General features: G+C 42.2%; 2 protein-coding genes, 1 long non-coding RNA gene and 5 other non-coding genes across 9 annotated transcripts; 5 read left to right on the forward strand and 3 right to left on the reverse strand.

Moving 5' to 3' along the window:
- Positions 1–404: 404 nt before the first annotated feature.
- On the reverse strand, positions 405–539 carry LOC139665208 (U11 spliceosomal RNA). Its single transcript, XR_011696864.1, has one exon. It is a non-coding gene; the product is annotated as a U11 spliceosomal RNA (small nuclear RNA).
- Positions 540–5,107: 4,568 nt separating this feature from the next.
- Positions 5,108–7,604, reverse strand: rab42a (RAB42, member RAS oncogene family a). The gene is made up of 2 exons (XM_071544191.1): positions 7,384–7,604; positions 5,108–5,549 (listed from the first exon to the last, which is right to left on the reverse strand). The coding sequence occupies exons 1-2, from the start codon at positions 7,596–7,598 to the stop codon at positions 5,108–5,110; spliced, it is 657 nt and encodes a 218-aa protein (XP_071400292.1). The 5' UTR covers positions 7,599–7,604.
- Positions 7,605–8,585: 981 nt separating this feature from the next.
- LOC139665204 (uncharacterized) lies at positions 8,586–11,143 on the forward strand. The gene is made up of 6 exons (XR_011696860.1): positions 8,586–8,631; positions 9,408–9,470; positions 9,765–9,824; positions 10,017–10,076; positions 10,389–10,463; positions 10,638–11,143. It is a non-coding gene; the product is annotated as an uncharacterized lncRNA (long non-coding RNA).
- LOC139665206 (small nucleolar RNA SNORA16B/SNORA16A family) lies at positions 9,513–9,650 on the forward strand. The gene has a single exon (XR_011696862.1). It is a non-coding gene; the product is annotated as a small nucleolar RNA SNORA16B/SNORA16A family (small nucleolar RNA).
- LOC139665205 (small nucleolar RNA SNORD103/SNORD85) lies at positions 9,859–9,944 on the forward strand. Its single transcript, XR_011696861.1, has one exon. It is a non-coding gene; the product is annotated as a small nucleolar RNA SNORD103/SNORD85 (small nucleolar RNA).
- Positions 10,173–10,304, forward strand: LOC139665207 (small nucleolar RNA SNORA44). The gene has a single exon (XR_011696863.1). It is a non-coding gene; the product is annotated as a small nucleolar RNA SNORA44 (small nucleolar RNA).
- On the forward strand, positions 10,503–10,576 carry LOC139665209 (small nucleolar RNA SNORD99). Its single transcript, XR_011696865.1, has one exon. It is a non-coding gene; the product is annotated as a small nucleolar RNA SNORD99 (small nucleolar RNA).
- Positions 11,144–11,264: 121 nt separating the features above from the next.
- On the reverse strand, positions 11,265–21,026 carry LOC139665199 (CTP synthase 1). Of its 2 annotated transcripts, none has more exons than XM_071544186.1 (19): positions 20,867–21,026; positions 19,073–19,254; positions 18,799–18,969; positions 18,585–18,685; positions 18,299–18,415; positions 16,218–16,301; positions 15,792–15,872; positions 15,548–15,699; positions 14,610–14,742; positions 14,222–14,310; positions 13,996–14,090; positions 13,753–13,815; positions 13,522–13,565; positions 13,334–13,430; positions 13,195–13,250; positions 12,993–13,089; positions 12,038–12,182; positions 11,833–11,926; positions 11,265–11,692 (listed from the first exon to the last, which is right to left on the reverse strand). In XM_071544186.1, the coding sequence occupies exons 2-18, from the start codon at positions 19,239–19,241 to the stop codon at positions 11,845–11,847; spliced, it is 1,776 nt and encodes a 591-aa protein (XP_071400287.1). In that variant the 5' UTR covers positions 19,242–19,254; positions 20,867–21,026; the 3' UTR covers positions 11,265–11,692; positions 11,833–11,844. The 2 variants fall into 2 exon arrangements, with proteins under 2 accessions (XP_071400287.1, XP_071400286.1); XM_071544185.1 differs by lacking the exon at positions 20,867–21,026 and adding an exon at positions 19,710–19,808.
- Between the last annotated feature and the right edge of the window lie 313 nt (positions 21,027–21,339).

Consider the following 21,339-nt stretch of genomic DNA (forward strand, 5'->3'; position numbering starts at 1 on the left):
TTCCTGAGCAAATCTTGCAGGTGTTCAGTGTACATGTGCAAATGCTCCACTCTATAACCCTAATTTTCAGTTTAAACACCGTTAGCTGGGTAGTTGCATACACCTTCAGTTACAAACAGGGATCTAGGTTCAACTCAGTTGACCCACTTTTAGCCTGAAATAGGTTTAAATTATGTGAATTCATTGTGCACGTCATGGTAAGTGGTGGTGTGACGACAAGTTAATAGAAATTATATGAGAATAGAGTCTTTTAAAGGGCGAACATAATAACTTAAAGAAGATACAACACATTTTTATTCATATTAGAGATAGCAGTAAGAGAAAGTTAACACATCCTCTCAGACTATAAAACTAGCGAACTCAGAAGTATATGAGTTATAATTCTTTTCTATTCGACATATTAGTGGGGCGCCAGGACAAACGGTCACTAGCAGCCCCGAGTTTTAAAAATTATGCTTCCGAAATCTCTTGATGTCGATTCCGCAAGAGGAGTGGATATCCCCACCCCTCCTGTGCCAAACATAGCAGAAGCCCTTTTTAACGATGTAGTCATCCATCCCACGTCCTGGCCTGAGGGAAGACGCACCACACTTAGAGGTTTAAGAACACTTTAAAGTTCTCTGCGTAAGAGTATTACGTTACCAGCTTTATAATATACATGTGTAACAATCTACCAGTTCAACAATTGACTAATTTAAACGACTAACCCCCGAGAATTACACATATTTATGTGTGCAGTTTTGACCAACGTAAAGCATGATGGGTAAAAAAAGGTGGGGCAACCTCATTCGGTTGATGTTCATTGGTTGCTATGCGCGTGTCCAACGAGTGCTGCGTTCAAGGCATGTGGGAAAACCGAGTGTATTGCCTGAAAAACTGGAGTTCATGTTTTATAGCCAAACGTTGCAATGTAAAACACAAACCAAAAATTCAACAAGTAGTTGTGTTCTGCCATAACAATTTATGAGTTGTGATCGCGATGACTTACATTGTTGGAGCATTGCCCATACCTTCCTTGTTGGTGACGTCAGAACTCGGGAGTAGTATTTGTAATAGATACTATAATACTTCCATTGTATTTTCCGACTGAAAACAAAGGTGAACAGTATTTTAGTAGTATTAATGAGCTGATTGATGACGTGAACGGTATTTACAAATAGTGAGCTTGTATCTCCTGTTTTTCCCCATCAGAAGAATCAATGCAGCAATATTCCAGCAATATTCCAGGGTACTAAATCTAATATGGCCTAATTGAACACTGTTTTGAATGAACGATGATATAGCAGGCTTGGCTTGGCCACTGGTTAACAGTCCCAAATCTTTATCTTGCTCATATAAAATAAATGAATGAAATAAAATAAAATAAAATAAAGAACCAATCTAGGTCATCATGATCGTTCATCAGTCTATCAGATGAGGGCGCCAAACCCCTCGCTAAAAAAAACAGACCACCAATCCAAACATTATGCATTGGACATCTATTTATTTTATTTTTTTTAACCAACCAATAAAATCACACCAACGAAAAGGGGGTAATTATCCCTTGTACATAATATATAAAATAAATAACATTTATTCAAGAAAGCTGTGAAATGTGACCATGGGGATCAGAAGCTGTACAGTTTTGTGCTAAAGAATGTCCTGTCGGCCTAAAAGCTGCTGGTCCAGAAGCCCATATATATCATCATCATCATCATCATCATCATCATCATCAACATCACCACCACCACACAGGATGTTCACTATTCATTCATCTACCGAGTGTCAGATTACAAATGTTTCTTACATTTTTAAGTATTTCTAATTATCTGTATCACCAGTGGCTTCTACTGTCGGCTGATGAGAAATAAGATCATGTCTCCCTGTAGAGTCAATCCCTCTGATGTTCCAACTTCATCGACTCGGTTGCTACAGAGAGCGATTTCTCCTTCTCTGTGATTGAGTCTCGCCGTTCCAGCTTCACATCAAGCAGCGGGACGTCCCCTGTTCAAAATATACAGTGCTCAGGAATGGGAGGCATGCACCGAAGAACAGTTTGAATACAGCACAGCGTTATATTACAGATTAAAACAAATGTATACAAATGAACCCTGTTTAGATGACAGACACGACTGAGATAGGTAGATTGAGTGACACAATCAGATTGGCTGTCAAGATAGTGAAGTTTGCCAAATGCAATGGTATTCAATATACAGCACTTCATGTCAGGACAATTCAAGACAAAACAAGTGGATTATTTTTTTTTATGTTCCTCAATCCCAGGCAAGGACATGTAGCTAGTTTGAAAGGCCTACAACGAAGACCTCGACTTCACTCAGAACATGAAATGCAGACATGATTGTCATACATGTAAATGAATCACCAGAGTATGTATGTTGTATCGAAACCTAGTTATGTATAAATACAGATGGTTTATAAATCAAGCTGAATTGAGCTATCCTTAATCTTACTCTGATAAAAAATAATATAAAAATGTTGTTTCTTTAGACCAAGCTGACTTCACAGGGCGTACCAGTCTGAATCTGTACAGAAAAATAAGAAGAAAAATCTTTAAATGGATGGCTGCGAATGCGTCGCTCTGCTTCCAAGCCCTGGTTTAGGATACATTCCTTACATAAGCTGCGACTCTATCTACACACTGAATCTTCGGCGACTCAAACAGAAATGTCGCTGAGTTGGGTCAGCCCAGCTCGTAAAGTAAAAGCTGCAGAATGCATAATCTCTGTCCCGCCGTGTGCAGCGGGGGGGGATTGTTTTGGTGAGATGCTGGTGGGTGAAAGGTGAGTGAAGGGGGGGGGGGGTGAGGTGAGTTCCCAGGTAAAGTCTACTGCAGTGATTCTCAACCTTTTTCATATCAAGGACCCCTAATTTAGTCCACATTAGGGCCACGGAGCCCCAATTGATTTTGTCTCTCTGTCCCGTCCAAGAGAATATTTTTATTATTAGATATGATTTTGTCCAGAATTCCATGACTATCTGTATTGTAGGTAGAGAGATAACAGTGAAACTATGATCAAAACAGTCATTCTTCTACATTCTCTAATTGTGTTCACTTCTTGTAAATGAAATAATGGTGAAGTTAACAATTCATCAGATTGCTAGGGACCCCCTGGAACCCCCTCAAGGACCCCTGGTGGTCCCCGGACCCCATATTGGGAACCTCTGGTTTACTGTATAGTGACTTGACAGCTATGCGACACTGAACTTCTGTTACAAATAACAGCTGGGTTCAGGGGTTCAAACAGGCAAATTGAAGATGGCCTATATATCTATACCAGAATAGTCAATTCAAATCAATGGCATTTCTACATTTGGAAGCCATGTCTACATGTGATATGTGATGTCACCTTCTATAGATTACAACAGATGGTCACATCATATGGCACAAAGGATCAGCCAGTAGCAGATGGCAATTTCAGTAGCATGATTTTTATCATTAGATGTCAGGTTTTACACAGATTTGGGTTTGGGGTTTAATTCTTCTTTAAAGATGGTATTACTGCTACGTTCCATTCAAAGTCGGATGTCAGTGATTCCAAGTTGGTAGACCATGAGATTTAATTTCTTTGCCAAACATAAAATTCTGTTCCCCATGCAGCAGCTAATACTATGTCAATGATATTTGGCAACCTTAGCTAGCTAGTTAGCATACATTTTAAATTTATATGTTTTACTGTTAATCGCGTAGTTGTTTTGATAGATTTAAGGTCATGCATTGCTGTGTATTTTGAGGATTATAAACCTGTGAAAAGTAATGTTGTGTATGTTGCCATATTAGCGTGACGTCAGAAAACTGCATCTTGGAAACCTCAGGGTTGAGAAATGCGGGTTTCCTACTTGGAATTCTGACTTGAACGGCTATTCCATAGCATTTTTTCTAGTAAGAAGTCGGAATTTCCAACATTCCGACATTTCTGGAAAGCAGCATAAGCCCACAAAAGCTGCACACACATCCATGCCAATGGACTAGAGGAGTTGGTGTCAAACATTAGCTCTAGTCTGAAAGGAATATTATTTGTGACAAATGAGCTTTGAAAGAGAGAGCCAGCTGTTAGGCTGAGCTACAAGGAGCAGCAGGCGGTGCTGTGATCACTTCAAACCCAAACTTCCTTTTGTTCTCAAATATATTTGTACTCACGCCAAAAAAGTCAGTGAAGGTCTGATGGCTGAGAAATGAACTATCTCTGATACACTTGATCTCTTGTTCCTGTTACGGATGAGACATCCAATGCTATAATACAAATACCTAAATGGGACTAGCTACCTTAATTACAATGGTCTATCTTTAGGTATACACCTTAACTAGAAATAATAGATATATTTCTTTTACAAAAACATTACGCATCTATTCACAAAATGATCGAAAGTTTAAGTCATTTTGGCATAAGTGCACATACAGATTACAGTAGCGGGAGCACATTGATTTACTATCATGGTGACACATATAGTGTATAGAGTGCACTGTGTCTGTGCACACTGTCAATTAAATATCTTTCAGTGACCTTTTAGGTTGGACTTCAATAGATTTTAACTATCCTATACATTATGTACAATCACAAAAGATTGCAGGCAAAGCATCGCACAAACTAAGCTTGACAGGTAGAAACCCACAATGGTGCCCTATGAAATGGAGGTGATGCAAGACCACAGCAATGTGTTGCCCACGAGTCTATCTGGGCCTTCTTAGTACTCAGTAGTCCAATAACTCTGGCTGTGAAAAGGAGTATTGGCTACCCTCTAAGCCCCAAGGCCTGATCCCCTTTGCAAAATGCCTTTCTGCATCTTCTGAACCCAACTCGGCCCAAAGCAGCTCGGCCGATGCTACACCGCAAGGATTTTAGTATGCACAACAGGCAGAGAGGCTCATGGGGTACACATCAGGGTGTACGCCCCACCAGAAGAGTTCCCAGTTCTCAGTAGAGCCGACACAGAGAGGGCGGGCTACACGACGCACAAGGTGAAGGCAGGTGACGGACGGCGGTATCACAGGGGCACGGAGCCTCGTTTCGGACGGTGACGCGGGTTTCAATGGGACATCTGTGAGACGAGGTGAGCTTGTTCGCGGGACGGTGTCGGACGCGCGGGACGAGGGGGGCCCGGGGCTCAGTCAGCAGTGGCAGCCCTTCTCGGCGGAGGTGGTGGCCACCTCCTCCTCCTCGTCGGCCGGGTAGAGGACCTTGGCGGTGAGGCCGCTCTTCACGCCGTCCCAGCCGTCGCGGGTGACGATCTCGCCCATCTTCATCAGCTCGTAGATGTCCCGGGTGAGCAGCTCGAAGGCCCGGTCCACGTTGCTGTTGCACTTGGCCGAGGTCTCCACGTAGCGGATGCCCAGCTCGGCCGCCAGCTGCTCCGCCTCGTCCCGGGTCACCTTGCGGTCCTTGTTCAGGTCGCTCTTGTGCCCGATGAGGATGTAGACCATGTGGTGGGGCAGGATGTGCTCGCTCACCTCCTTGTGCCACTCCCTCACGTGTTCGAAGGTCTTGCGGTTGGTCAGATCGAACACCAGCAGCCCGCCCACAGAGTTACGGTAATATGAGGTTGTGATGGACCTGTTGGGTAGACAGATTCATGACAGGTTAGTAATTACCAACGAAATCACCTTGGACGATAAACTTTGATGAACACACCACCACCATCCGTAAACGTCACCAAGCAGAGGATTTCTACCATTAAGATCACTGGACTGTCCACTCTCAACCTCTCAGACCTCACACGGGTAAAGCCCTCACTATAGCACATGACCCTCAACCCATGTTTCCTCTCCTCCAGCTGCAGACGACCCTCTTCACAACGACCCTCAACACACTGCCTCAATAACATCACGGACTACTTTTGACAAAAAATGTCTTTGTTTATCTCTAGTGCCAACACGTCTATGTGTCTGGAGTTGCTGTTCCCTATTGTTGTTCATATTCCTGTCCTTTAATGTTTACATGAGCAGGCTGTAAAAACAAATTAACCTTGGCGGAGTGCAGACCTCCACCAAGGTTTCGTGCTATTATTGCTTGTTCGTGAGTCGGATCCGGATCCGCTCCAAAATTGAATGGGTTCTTCCTTGGCCCATGCTACACCCTTCCACAAAGTTTCATGAAAATCAGGCCAGTAGTTTTTCCAAAATCCTGCTAACAGACAAACAAACAAACTGCACCGAAAACATAACCTCCTTGGCGGAGGTAACCAGGGGCAGACTTAGTAATTTAGGGGCCCTAGACAAAGGCAAGCATGGGGCCCCCTGAATCTCAACTCCCTCGCTTTTGAATCCATCCTTTCTGCATATAAACTTGGGTAGATTTGCTTATTTTATTGTTTACTTCTCTCTCAGCTACTGATGCAGTAGCAAGCAAAATTAGCTTAAAGTCAAGTGGCAAAATCACACTAGAAGTGGAATAGCCCACTATAACATGACTGAGTAGAGGGGGTGACCATGAGTCAAGATTGGAGTAATTTATTGTAACAAAAATGGGATGTTTTTCAATTAGTCTAATACATTTATTCAAATTGATGAAAAATAGTCCTCTGGCTGCCAGGGCCCAAGGCAGTGCCCTACCTTTGCCTAATGGTAAAACCGCCCCTGCTTAAAACTCTAGCTCCAATTCACTAATAGACATGGCAAGCATCGCATGGATACACAGAGCATGCATGTACCCATGAGTGCACACTGTGGTTTGAATGGCATCCCTGCACTCATGATAAAACATAAAGCCTTGATGATTGTTTTCACAAACACTTGTTATACAGTTACATCCAGACCTGTTGAAACAGACGTGGAAGACTAAATGCTTGAAGAAAAAAACAATCTTAGAAGCGTGAGGGCTTCAAAAAGAAAAGCAGATCTAACAGCAGAGCCACTTCTCCAGACAGGGAAGCGCTTTAAACGAATTCATCTGTGACAACAGGGGCATGAAACAACAACCACTGAGGGATGAAGGAGGACACAAGCAACAGGGATACTGAATGCGAAAAAAAAAAAGGATTTGTAATTGTCATCCCTGTGTTGTGACTGTACAGTAGGATAGGCTTAACCCAGGGAATAAAACGAGGTTGACCATCATCCGTGAATGAATGCAACGATGATGCGCCCTGATTTGGACTGTTTTCATACTAGGCCAGGCCAGTCATGTAGATGAAGGCCTGTCCATGTTATCTTGACTCATTTCCCCCACTGTCTACACACAGTACGTTATTATTCGCATTGCAGCCAGAGAAGAAATAGGCCTACCTTGTGTTTTATTTAGAGCCGTTAATTTGAAAATAACAGTCAAACACGGCTGCCAAACCAACAAGGCCTCTCCATTTTTTAACGACCAGGCTAGTCGGTGAGGAATCATCAATACGTGTATTTTAGTGACAGAGCTATATAAGGTTTATTGTCCCCATTCTCACCTGAATCGCTCCTGTCCGGCCGTGTCCCAGAGCTGCAGCTTGATTTTCACGCCTGGCTCGATGTCAAGCGAGCGGGCATAAAAATCGACACCGACCGTCGGATCCGCCACATCGCTGTAGATCCCGTCCGTGAAGCGCTTCAGCAGCGACGATTTCCCCACCGTGGAATCCCCGAGCAAGATGATTCTGAACTGGTATTGCCACAAAATATCCATGGCATGACTAGAGGGAGCTCCGGTGTGGTGGTGTGTGTGTGTGTGTGTGTGGAACAAAGCCCCGCATGCACCGTGTTTACATGAAGCCCCTGCCCCGCTGTCTGTCTCTCTGCCCGCTGCTGCTGCCTTGCCTTCTGCTCAGGAAGAGACGGGGAGGCGAACCGGAGCGATACGCTGACTGACTGACTGCTGCAATCATGTGATAGATTTACCTATGCTCTACTACACGGGATGTTAAAACTATAAACCTGCAGCAGTGAATGGGGCAATTGTGTGTTATGAGGGAGAGAGAGAGAGAGAGAGATAAGCCTTATTGGGATTTTAAGCTGCCCCCCCCATTAAGTAAACAGGAATTCAGCCCATATAAGCTGTAACTTACATATAAGTCCACTGATTAGTTATTGCAATTGAAATGGGGCTGTTAAAATTGATCCGAAATCCATTCAGGCAGGTCTATGCATGTAGGAAGGGTTTTTTCTTTCGACACTGTGTGAAATTCTAGCCGTGGCTTCTTGCATGCTTAGTAAATTGGCGTCAAGGCCATAGTAGAGCAATATCTCACAGCTATATTTTATTTTTAGTGTGACAGTCTGCAATGCTGTTATCTCAGAGATGTAACCGACGGGTCAATAGTTATAAGCAGGCTGCTGTCCGTGGTTCTGAAGTAGGTTTAAGAGAAGTCAGTAGAACATTTTTTAGTTTCAGTTTCAACTATTTCTTCCCTCTGGATGAAATATTTCTTTCTCCCTTTCAATCCCTTTGTCTTTGCAAAATAGTGGATTTATGTAAAATGTTGATATCTCTATTTGTATTTGTCTTAATGTCTGTCTCTGAAGTGACAAAAAGCCACAAGCCTGCCTAAAAGGCACATGGAACTACAAATCCCATCATGCAAGTCGTCCATGTGACCTATAGGGGCCAATCAGAAGGCTGCTGGCCGACGCTGGTGTATATAACCGCACAGGACCCGCTTTTCCTCCTCTTCGTCTTCCAGTCGGCCATGAGAAGTTAGCTGGAGCAAGCTACAATATCGGTAAGGCTTCATCTACTATTCGAAAAAAGTAGTTTTAAGCGGAACTGTTTTGTTTTCTGGCATAGAAGCTACTTCCACATGATTGTGAACATTGCTAGAGTACGCTTTAGCGTTAATGTGTTACTGAGATTGAAGTTGGCTAGCGTTAACGTTAAGTCATCTGGTTGGTCCAGAGTAAGTTACACAAAATGCGGTAACATTACTAAAGCATGAAACACAAAGCATATGTTTTCCCAAATTAAGCCCAAGTAAACTGCTGGGTTTTTGAATGGAAGGCGAGACTTACCGAGGCTACATTACTTGCTAGCTTAATGCGCGTGAACCACGTGGCTTGGTCCTTATCAAACCTCATCCCTTCAAATGCTCACATTAACACAATGTTTATCACATAAACAAAACAACTTTTTAATTTACGGGCGGTAGCTGTGTGCCGAAAGTGGTTGGTATCTGTAACTCCTTAGCAACGTGTACCAAGTTGAGTTAGGCCTGTGCTAAAGCTGTTAGCCACGCAATTTCTTCCCGAAGCCATCATAGATCAGATGCTGCCTTCACGTGCTCGTCGTAAGCTCCTACTTCCGAGTTTGGGCTTGAAGTGCTCTTATCGCAATTTATTAATGTACCCTGTGCCATAAGTAGCTTGGTAGACGTTTTATGATTGACATTTCCAGTAATGTTTACCACTTTACTGGGTACATGTGCACTGAACTGGTAATAAAAAACTTTATGCAGCACTTACGGTGCAAGACCTTGCACTTAAGACTTTTTTTTTTCTCCAGGTTCAACCAGCAATCTGAGAGGGATGTCTATCCTTTTGCCATGGACACTGGTGCAGAAAGCAGGCAAGTCACCCATAGTACTTAATGCTGGATAGCTGCCATTTCACAGGCTCCTATCGAAGCCGTTCATGCTCTTCTGTAGCAGTGGGCGGTCAACAGGATGCCGAGATGAACACTTTCACCGACGGTCGCTGTTCAGTTCTAAAGTAACTGTTTTCAGCAACATTTTGGGGAAGGACACTCTGACCGAAAGTTTATAGGATCACAATTAATCAACCATACTGATCAATGAGATGTAGTTAAGTAAGTTAAACTATCTGATGTACTTGACTAAACATTTTCTCCATCTCTCTGCAGGTGTTGGTTAACATTGAAGATGAGGAGGAAAAACCAGTAAAATGAGCACATCAAGCGCAGGTAATTACTTGTTCTACAACTTTGATCCAACAATCCTGGCTGTGATGACACACTTGCCCTCACTGAGAGATCTGTCTCGATAATGAGAACTCCTTAGTACTCATATTCTTCTGAGCCACACTTGAATAAAATTAAGCTGTCAAAATGTCATTTGCAGATTAAAAATTTTTGTATAAACTGTGCTCCCTATAGGTGACACTCGTGCACAACCAAGGACTAAGGCTGGATGAGGACTGTTTCTTGTATGTTGAGGTAAGTCTGAGCCTTGCCTTTCTGGTTAAATGATGCTCTTGAAGCTGTGGAATCTAGACTTTCTCAAATTAAGAGACAATTTTTGAGTCCAAATGGCAGCATGCTATCCTAAGGACCTGGGCTCTGTTTGTAGCCCAAGGTTCTCCAAATGCATGCAAGAAAAAGGGGCAGTCTTTGACTGTTGTGGCCCCTCTTTGCCATTTGCAGCCACTCAACTGTCCTACAATTGCATGGATTGAACAGAGCAATGACTTTATGCAATTCTGACTTGGCACTGGTGTTTCATATTTCTAATGGGGATTTATCCCACAGGCATTGATCTGCATATGCACTACCATTCCAGTGTCCTGGGACCCAATGGTGCACCCTCCTCTGGTGATTTTTAAGGTATGCAACATGCCATAATTATCATTCTTGCACCTTGTTTCTGATCCATGATGAGTACGTATTTACAATGTGACTGTTGGATGAAGCTTGCGGATATGGGACTGAGATCAGCTGTTCCCTAATGTGGTTTTTAGAACGTCCTTGAACTACACTAAATGGCATTCTCCTTCTCAGGTCCAACAACAGTCTCGCTGAGGAGCCCAAGCAAGTGGAGCGCTAACACCGGCCAGTGTCTGGATTCCTGTGGGTGAACAGCCGCCGCATGGCCGTCTGGAAAGTTGCACCACTTGAATGCTTGTGATTTGGAAAAGAGATTCACTTGAGTTTTTAGCCCCAAGACAGCAGGGCCAACGATCGCAGTGTCAGTCACTGTTGACCACTTTATGGTCATATGGGCAAAGTGTTGCAGGGAGTTAGATTGCAGACTCTCAATGGGGAAACCTGTTGACTCCCAGCAGGGACCCTTCAACAAAATTCAGTGTTGCAGGGCTGACAGCTAAACATGGGTTTTTTTTTGTATTCTGCATTCAAGTTTTGTATAGTTGGAGTAAATTGCAGTGTTAAACTTAAAACATTTTTCATGTCACTCTTATTGATGCCTAAAGTCAAAATGTAAATGGCTGATTGTATGTTACATCTCTGACAAATCATCTTGACATTTATAAAATAAAGCTTTACTGACACTCAACTTGTATCTGTTGCAAATCGTGTTCATTGCAAGTCTGAATGGCTTTTGACTGGAAATGTGGGTTTGTTATAGACTTGCAGGAAACTTGACAATAGTCTGATTCCAACTGGTGTTGGAATCCCTTTATTTGAATACTTGCAAAATTACATTATACTTTTGATAAGGAAATGAAAGACAAATAACCCTTATAGCTGCTGCAGGAGCAAATTTGATAATGCAGCAGTCACATTTACAATGACATAAGGCAAATTCTACAGTTGTAGAAGTGGGTATGAGTTTAATAACAGTACTGCATCTGTACACCAAGCGGCTATAACAATGCATAGTCAATTCCTGACCCCGCCCCATAGTGTAGGCAGATTTCAGCACACAAGACAAACTGTTCTGTGACTTAACTAGTACTTCCCGGGACTACAAAACAACCCCGAGTGACAGTTCATTGGCGGCTGCCTGTGGTCACAGGAGCACTGAAGGAAACTCGTTATTTCATAGTAGTAGTAAACTTCAACTCTTATCAGAGATCATCCACAGTCGTCCTCTCCTGCAAGATTGTAGAAGCAAATGCATTACTACTTGTTGGTGATAATGACGAGTGGAGAATATAAAATTCCGCAATACAGCCTACGACCTGAAACATGCTGATAATACTGTATATATTTGAAGACGGAAGATTTGCCTCACCTTTTACTGAAGTCATTCCTGTGAGATAGGCAATTTCAACTCTGATATTTCAGAGTCTGGGCTACTGCTGCCACTCCGATCGCTGTAGGTGTCCCTGTGACAGAACATAATGCTAAATCTCTGGCCTGATGCCATTCTGCGTACTCTTTTTGTGCATGGATGAAATCAATTTGTGCTGTAATGTAAAGTGATGCTGCCTGCTTACCGTGGAGACAGGCGGCAGCCCTTCTGTAAGTAGCTCTGCAGCTTCCCGGCCGAGGCCAGCAGCAACCCGAGGTAGGGGGGCGACGGTTTGATGGGGCGAGAGGTGAACTCCGGGTGGTACTGCACCCCGACGAAATATGGATGATCTGAGAAGAGAATGTTGGATTAAAAATACACAAAAACGTTCTTGGGGCATCCATCCACATACTTGGTTTTATGTAGTATAGTTTTTTAATATATACACTTTGTATTTGTACACTGTTTTTCTGCAAATTCTATTTCATGTAAAGTGTCTGAGTATCTGATTAAAAAATAAAAAGATATTGGCCAGTCAGTGTGGTCCACCTCTGATATGACGGATATGTTGCAGTTTGATTGATTACATATTTATTGTATGACTGATCAATACTACACTGGTTGTCTATGTAAAGACCGTAACCTGAATTGATCCTAATGCAAGATTTTGACTGTATTCCACACAAGTATGCATGAATATGTTGTCATCATCCTGAGTTTCAATGGAGAGTTTTAGTGTCCCATGGTCTAAATGCTGTTTCAGAGGCTTTTCCACTCTGACAACTATAACATTTTCGATTAAACATTGAATACTTGTGATTATTTTAGCAAAAATATGGTGACATTTAAAGATATATCTGCTAATTATTATTATTAGAATTGTATAATTTATTTATTTTAATTTCTGTTTATTACTATTTTTAATTTGTTATTTTTATTTATTTGTTTTTTCTAAGCTGAACTTAGTATAAAATGTCAACCTCTTTTACACATCATATTTCTGCTATGTTATGTTTACCTTTTTTAACTGATTGTATGTCTGCAGTTTTTTGTTGAAATTTAATAAATATTTGTTAAAAAAAAAAAAAAAAAAAAGATATATCTGCTATTGGCAGCTTCTAATACCAGTATCGACCTTCAAGAACCTCCATCTCACGTACCATCCAGCTCTATGATTTCCATTCTTTCCCCCTCCACATCGTGACCTACGAAGCGGAAGCCCCGCTTTTCGAAGTGACTCGTCAGCTCAGGGTTGACCTGGGCGAGGAGGACAGACGAAGCTCAGTGAAAAGAACACAAATACATCCACTCCACTGTCAGCATGCTGGTTTACGCTGATGACGCGCTGATAAGATAACGAACCTCAAATCGATGTCTGTGCCTTTCATCGACGTGTTCTGCGTCTCCGTAAAGCTTGCCTGGAATGCAACATGGCCGTAAGCGAAGGGTGGAGCACATGGACCGGTGGAAAAGTGATCTATTAATAATTCGATTTTCTTACGTAATACACTGGTGCTGCTCTTGAAAATGGTCCGCCGCTTTCCCAGCCTCATCGTCCCGCCCATGTGCCCGGGGTTGTGCTCTGGCATATCGATCACCTGCCAAAGTTAAAAACATGAGAATCTTCATATGGTTGGACTTCGTCGCTTATGTCACAACTGGATCATTTCTGCATTTTAGAAAGCTTACCACAGGATGCTTCGATTCTGGGTCGAATTCAGTGGAGTTGGCATCTAGGAGAGTGCAAAACAAAGGCAAAGACGTGCAGTCAGTTATACTTGTATGCAATCAACAGTCGCTGGTAGGCACTTGTACCAATTGAATGGATCCATAAGAAATGAGGAAATTCAGAGCGAGTTTGAATCAATGGAACACGCAATACGTGTATTGCATTTTGCCACAGGGAAGCATTAATATTACCATTCCAGCCTAGCGTGTTCCTGGCAAATTCACATACGGCCAACTGCATTCCAAGACACACCCCTGCAGAGACATGAAAAGTCAGTGAAACAGTGTAGATAATGACTAATAGATAATAACCGAGATAATAGATAATGCCCGAATTTTACTTTTTGGGTGGACTATTCCTTTAAGTAGGCCTATGTAGTGATATGCTGTTAAATATAGTGTGATCATGGCTACATCATGACACCCATCTTGTACCTAGAAAGGGTTTCTTCTGTTTCCTAGCCCAGTTGATGGCGTGGATCTTGCCTTCAGTCCCTCTGACGCCGAACCCTCCCGGAACCAGGATGCCACTGTGGACGGAGGAAAACACTTTTTAGATGAAATTGTCCCTTTAACACTTTAACTTCCGCTTTTATTACTTATAATACAGTGGCTTTCCAGACATGGAGACCCTCCCTGTATCCCTACGAGTAGAACTCACTCAGCACTGCAGAGTTTCTGCCACGCCTCGTGGTATTTCACCGGTTCGTCCTGCATGGTGGTTGGCTCCAGATCGGCAGAGTCTATATACTGAGGAAGAGGACAAGTTTAGATGTGATGAAATGTGAGGTTTGCTGCATCTAGTACATCAGTGATGCATCTGAGTAGTGATCAAAGTATATTCAGAATAGTTTAACATATAAAAACAGCTGGTTCAGAATAGGTTGGGAGCTGGATCAACACCAATCCCGATACTACACCTGCACCTCTTTTGTACACATTGCTACAATGTAGCTCATATTTTTCTACTGACCATAAACAAGACATTAATTCAAATGGTGATCACAAGCAGTGTGATGAGTGTGGGTTCAACAATGCCGTGTGCGTACCATGATCTCCAACTTGTGGCTAATGGCGAGGGCCGAGTGCTCCAGAGCCTTAATGACAGAGGCATAGGAGTCGGACAGCTTGGTGTACTTCCCAACCAGCGCTATGGAGCAATGCTCTAGGAGTCTGTCTGACCTGGGAACACACACACACACATATACACATATTAATATACTATTTAAAAAAGGGGGGGGGGATTGGGGGTGTCTTGAAATTCCAGTGGATGGGGAGCTTAGGAAAATTAGTTTAGAAAGCCAGAAATCACAGCAAGTAATCATAATCATATTTTGAAATTTGATTTCAGTAAGTTTCAGTAAGCTAGTTTGAGGTTCATTTTTATTTTATTTCAGTTAGTTTTGGAGGCAGATTTTTACTTTCCGTCCAGTTTTTTTTAATCTTTATTTCAGTTTCCTAAAATGTTTTGTCATGCCTAGATTTAGTTTAAGTTAATTACAATATCCATGAGTCATTGGTATTGACCAATAACCCTATTAACTGCCACGATACTGTATATCAGTGGTTCTCAACGTGGGGTCCGGGGACCACCAGGGGTCCTTGAGGGAGTTCCAGGGGGTCCCCAGCAAATTGATGAATTGTTAAACTTCACCATTTCATTTACAAGAAGAATTAGAGAATGTAGAAGAATGACTGTTTTGGTCATAGTTTCACTGTTACCTCTCTACCTACAATACAGATAGTCATTGAGTTCTGGTCAAAATCATATTTAACAGTAAAAATATTCTCAGATTTGGGTCCGAGAGACAAAATCTCTCTCTAATGTGGACTAAACTACGGGTCCTTGATATGAAAAAGGTTGAGAATCACTGCTGTATATTATGGTCATTTTGTACTAAGGGACAGTCAAAATCTGCTCCCTTTAACATCAGTGTGGTGAACAGAAATCATTTTCACGTCCCCCAGGCACCCGGGGCTCGCCCACCTGTCGGACATCTCCTTCCACTTGGTCAGCATCTTCCTGGGCCGGGTCTCTATGGGCATGTTGAGCCGCCGACTGAGGTACCCCACCACCCCCTGGTCCTCCAGCAGCAGCGGGACTCTGTAGATGGACGAGACGTCGTGCACGCAGATCACCTGGGACGAGACAAAAAGTCACGAGAGTTTTTTTCGCTGCTCTGCTCCGTTAAAGATGACCCGACTGGTGCGGTTCAGCGTCAGTAACGTACCTGTTCGGGTTCTACGTGGCAGAACATGGAGATCTTTTCCTTGACGGAGTTCTCCAGAGCGGTGGTACAGCGGCACATGATCTGGGAAATTGGGTCATCGCGGCAGAATACAGCAAATGGGGGGATATTAGAGGATATTAAAGCTCTACAGTGAAGCAAATGAGGAAATTTTCAACACAATCAAAAACTACTTGAAATGTGTGAATGAAAAGTAGGAAAAAATATTATTTGCAGCATTATGAGGGTGTGCAACAATCCCGGCAGATCACAAAGAAAAAATGAAGAAAGAAAAACATGCACTAAATTAAAATATACCAAACATTTAATGCATTATGAAATAAGTGAAAAGGTCACAGTCAATAGGGAATAGAAACAAACAAGCAGTAAAACAGCATTTATAGATAAGCATGTATTCTAATGACTCACCAGATCGGGGGACAAGCCCAGTCCTCTCAGCTCTCTGACACTGTTCTGCGTTGGCTTGGTCTTCTGCTCTCCTGTCGCACTGGGCTGGATATGACCGTAAAAGATCAAGCACATTAAAGTGACTGTATAGAGCCTGCTAACCTACTGTCCATGCATCTGCAGCATCTAACTTACGAGACAAACAGACAATAAAATTCCCTTAGAATGAAAAAAATTCAGCTGCCCCTGCAGAGTCATGCATGCGATCCTGTAACCCTGCAGCTGAAACGCATGTGTTTTTATTGACTGTTATTGTAGCAAAACGCCTGAGAAATTGCATGTTGGAATTTACACTCGCAGACAATATTCAGTCCTAAATTCGAATTCACAGAAGAGATTTACAAATGTGCAATTCAATATCTGAGTGAATGGAATAGAAGCTTACAGCCCTGCGGCGACTGCTTGACCAATCAGAAGAGACGTTGAAAAGCAGCTGTATGTTCCTGGCGATCTAAACACATGGTTCCCATCGAGGTTTGCTTTATCACCTTTAACTAGATATAAGACACTTATATTGGATTTTGGTTAGTTGAACACACCAAATACCTGGGCCTATGGCTAGACTCTGAACTCTCATTAAATGCCATATTAATTATATTGTGAAGAAAATGAATTTAGGTATTGGTGTTCTTTACTGTGCCAGAAACTGCTTTTCATTTACTGTTAGAAACTAATTTTACCAATCTTAGATTATGCTGATGTTGTATATCAGGCTGCATCCAGAACTATCTATCTATCTAAACTAATCTTCTTCCTCTCAATATAGTTTATGATAGACTATGCAGATTTGTTCTTGGCTGTCCTTTCATAACTCATCATTGTACAATGTATGAAACTCTTAATTTGCCCTCTCCCATCATAAGAAGACAACGACATTGGCCGCAGTTCATTTTTAAATGTATACATTTCAATTACCCTCATTATTTAAAACAGTTTATGGTACCTTTCTCTAATTATCAATTGAGACACTCTATACAGCTCTTTTTTTCTGTTCCTGCAGTCTCCAAGTCAATAGCTAAGAAAGCCTTTATGTTTAAAGCTCCCTCTGATTGGAATAATCTACCTGTAAATATTCGGTCCATATCATCTTTCCACCTGTTCAAAAATACCCTGTCTTCTTATTATAGGATCAGTTGTACACGTCCATAATAACACCTCTATAATTATGTTTTATAACTTTATTACTTCATGCTCTCACTGACATTAATACTTTAATACTTTTCTATAATCTATGAATGAATGATCCATTTTTCATGCTCTGCTTGTAGTATGATCTCCTGAATTTGTATGTCTTATTATTTGATATTTATAGTTTTTTGGGTTTTTTTTTGTTTTGTTTTGTTAAATGTTTTGTCTAATTATGTTTATATTGTATTTTTGCTGTTAAGGACCCCCTTGAAAATGAGATGGTACATCTCAAAGGGTTATTCCTAATAAAGAATTTCCATATAGTTAACAATTGGCAGGCTAGCAGACCGATGCGTCCCATTCTCTTGCCAATTTAATATTGTCTTATTTATCAGCAAACATACACACATTGTAGATGTAGTGCACCACTTAAAACTGTTTAGGTGTCTCCTTGCAGGTCTGCAAATCACTTGCTGCAAGTGTTCCAGAGCATTTACTACAAAAGTGATTTGCAGACCTATGTGGCATCTGAAAGTTACTTTGAGCAAATATATTACAAGTTTGCAGCTTCTATTGCATTCATCTAAATATTGAATAGCACATTTGTAAATCACATTAGGACACAGGTGTATCAATATTTTCTGAGCATAAGTTCCACCATGCAAATTGTCAGGTGTTTCACTTCAATAACACCTTCATAGGATGGAAGCTCCATCGCACTTTGTGATTCAGGCTGATACGGCAGGTGTATTTGTACATAAAAATGTAGCCTAGTGCAGCTTTACAGCTTTGTCAATGGTTGCCCAAGAGCAGCTGGATTTTTTGCTTTTGCTTCTATTTGATTCATGCACCATGTTAAGAGCTACAAGGCCCTTAAATGAGCACAGGGAGGCCCGAAGCTTTTGGTGTCTTACCTGTGGTATGAGGCTGACGTGAATGTTGCAGAAGTTCTCTCGCTTCACCTTGAACTGGAATTGCCTGAAGGCCTCGATGAAAGGCATGCTCTCGATGTCTCCGACCGTGCCTCCTAACTGTGAACGGGCACAGAGTCATCATCAACATTAACAGAGGAACAATAATGGCATTGAATACACAAGACGGCATGAATTCTGTGCCATATATGTCAGTCGCTCTTAGAAAACGGCATGTGATGAGACTCCCAAGAGTTATTCTGTACCCATTGAGTTACACAGGACTCACCTCTATTACGCAGACTTGAGGTTCTACATCATCGTCATCGACGGGTATTCTGGCCTGTTTCACCACCCATTCCTGGATGGCATCTGTAATATGTGGCACCACTGGAAAGGAGACAGAGAAAAACACAAGATTATTAGGCTATTAATTCCTCATTCCATTATCTCCATAGGGTGACACCACACCGTCTTCAAAACTGATAGTAGCAGTGGTTTACCCTGCACTGTCTTGCCCAGGTAGTCTCCCCTCCTCTCCTTGTTGATGACCGACTGATAGATCTTGCCGGTGGTCAGGTTGTTGTCTCTGGTCAGCCGGATGTCCAGGAAGCGCTCGTAGTTCCCCAGATCCAGGTCCACCTCGCCCCCGTCGTCCAGCACAAACACTTCACCTGGACGGGCGAACGCAAACGTTACACATACAGGACATGCCACTGTTTAAAATGGCAAACGATTATAATTTCTGATGTATACAGAGACAATCCCTTGACGTACCGTGCTCATAGGGTGAAAACGTGCCAGCGTCTATATTGATGTACGGGTCGATCTTGATGGCAGTCACATGCAGGCCGCATGACTTGAGGATGGTCCCCACGCTGCTTGCAATGATGCCTTTGCCGATGCCTGAGATGACTCCTCCAGTAACCAGGATGTACTTCATCATAGTGCTCTGGTATCTAGAGACAGAGGGGTAAGGGTTAGTAACACCAATAGGACCGAGGTTATGATGAGCCCTACTCAATGTTCCTACAGTCACTCAATCCAGTGTCTGAACTGCACAGAGAAATACTGATGGAATGATCATTTCAACAGCTTACTTGACTCTTATCTAATAGTAATTTAGGCAAATATTAGAAAGAAACAATTCAGATTGGGCTTTAGCTGACAGGGCAGGAAATTTAAATTTTTCATTCAGCGACTGATGGGTTTTAAAATTCAGCCAGTTCCACTATTTTACCAACCAAATGGTATTTGTCAATGGCTGGTTGTCTGCCAAACAACGCTGGTACATGCTGTTCTCTCGAGAGATGGAGAGAACGGCACGTATGGAGAGAAAGTCACACCAACCCGCATTCATAAATCTGAACCTTGCTTATCGGCAAAGCCACATGACTGGTAGAACAGGACTTACGACAGTTTACGAATCGTTAGGCTCCTCTGACATATTCGGCATATAGAAAACCCAACAAGCAGCATTTTTTCCCCAATACATTTTCAACTTTTAGAAATGCTTCTCGCTGCTCGTTGCGGACATCCGCGGTGTATTCAGGGTGGAAGAACATAGTCGGGAAAAGGGCCAACTGATTCTAAAAGTTACATTTTTATTGTCAAAAGTGCAGCCTGGAGTATTGGTTTATGCCGAATTGAAGAATGGCTCCCAATCATTCGCAAACGGTCTTAAATTATGTTCTACCAGAGATATTTCTCAAGCCAACATTCAATAGCCAGATTTTTGAAAGGACTTTGGTGTTCCGTTCTCTTTATACAACGGTACATATCGGGGCTACCTGTCAAAGCGACTAGTTGATTACACAAATTTAGCAGCCACCGTCAAAATTTACCAACATCAGTCTAGTGGAAAGTGTTCTCTATCATTTACAAAACACACCGGTTCCACATGGAGGTATGGCGCATTTGGAGCGCTCGTTTAACAAAACAACGTAGGCCGACGGGGGAAATTCCTAATTCAGTTCAGAGCCCACGCGTTAGCATACCGCCCATCCAGGTTACCACAGCTACAAAGTAAGCGAGACCAAAGTAATGCCGCCGGCGCGGTTACCCTTCAGCTAGCTGTTTGTAACAATGTCACTGTGTGAGAATAATTAACGTTATACCAAAAGCACAAAATCAAAGTCTCTGATATTGTCTGCTGTTCAAAGCGGACAAAACTGCCTTGCCATCTTTAAACACAAAGAGTTACAAGCGCTCTATTTCCACCAGCTGCACCAAGCTAGCTACAGAAGCCCAGAGTAATACCGGAAGTTTGATTTCGCATTCAAAATAACAGCGACACTTTTAAGTATTGGGTGTGCCTAACAACAAATGTTGTATCGAAATGGTCACGGTCATTTCTGGAATGTTAATGTAACAAAACCATTGTTGAAAAAAGATAAACAGGAATTACACTACATTGTATACAACGCATGGCATTTTAATACGGGTTTTATTTAGGAAAAAACATAACCGGAAGTGCTGCGGCTTTATTCTGGCTAACTTGATATTCTGTAATTTGGGCTAGGTAGCTAGCTAGCAGCCTCTCTCTGTTTACAGCATCAAATTTCAACTCACCAAAATATCCCTTTCCAAAGCTGCTTCTCACAGCAGATTGTCAATGACGAAAACTGTTGACAAGATATTTTACAAGCGGTTAAACTTCGGTTTAAATACTCTTGCTACTGTGCTCTCCTAACATCCATCCATCCACACATTCCCTCTACACGTGTGTGGACCACGACTCACTTCTGGTTGCACGACATCATTCATTACAATTTACACATACGCAAAACAGCTACCTTCAGGTACTCCTCGTAAACTACACACTCAGGATGCTGCATTCACGGAACAACCATCGGAACGACTTGACAGTTCAAAGCGACGACTAAACGCTGGCTTACACAAAGCAACTTTGATAAGATGAAATGACGATAAAAGCCCAATCTATGATTTTCACTACGGAACTCCAACACCATGTAAAGCCAGCCTGTATTCATGTGTTCAAATTTATTTAAGCTGTCAAGACGCCATGGTCAAAGGTTTCTGTA

Source organism: Centroberyx affinis, unplaced genomic scaffold, assembly GCF_046629955.1.
Source record: "Centroberyx affinis isolate AG114_WGS23_722 - 3 ecotype Tasmania unplaced genomic scaffold, CSIRO-AGI_Caff_v1 ptg004485l_1, whole genome shotgun sequence".
Taxonomy (NCBI): domain Eukaryota; kingdom Metazoa; phylum Chordata; class Actinopteri; order Beryciformes; family Berycidae; genus Centroberyx; species Centroberyx affinis.

Coding starts and splice junctions, on each gene's coding strand:
- rab42a (XM_071544191.1), bottom strand. CDS start 7,598: ATGGATATTTTGTGGCAATACCAGTTCAGAATCATCTTGCTCGGGGAT. Junction 5,550..7,383: donor GCCGGACAGGAGCGATTCAG/GTGAGAATGGGG, acceptor TCTACCCAACAG/GTCCATCACAACCTCATATT.
- LOC139665199 (XM_071544185.1), bottom strand. CDS start 19,774: ATGCTGCTTGTTGGGTTTTCTATATGCCGAATATGTCAGAGGAGCCTA. Junction 16,302..18,298: donor ACGTCAGCCTCATACCACAG/GTAAGACACCAA, acceptor GGTCATATCCAG/CCCAGTGCGACAGGAGAGCA. Junction 15,700..15,791: donor GCCACGTAGAACCCGAACAG/GTACGTTACTGA, acceptor GTCTCGTCCCAG/GTGATCTGCGTGCACGACGT.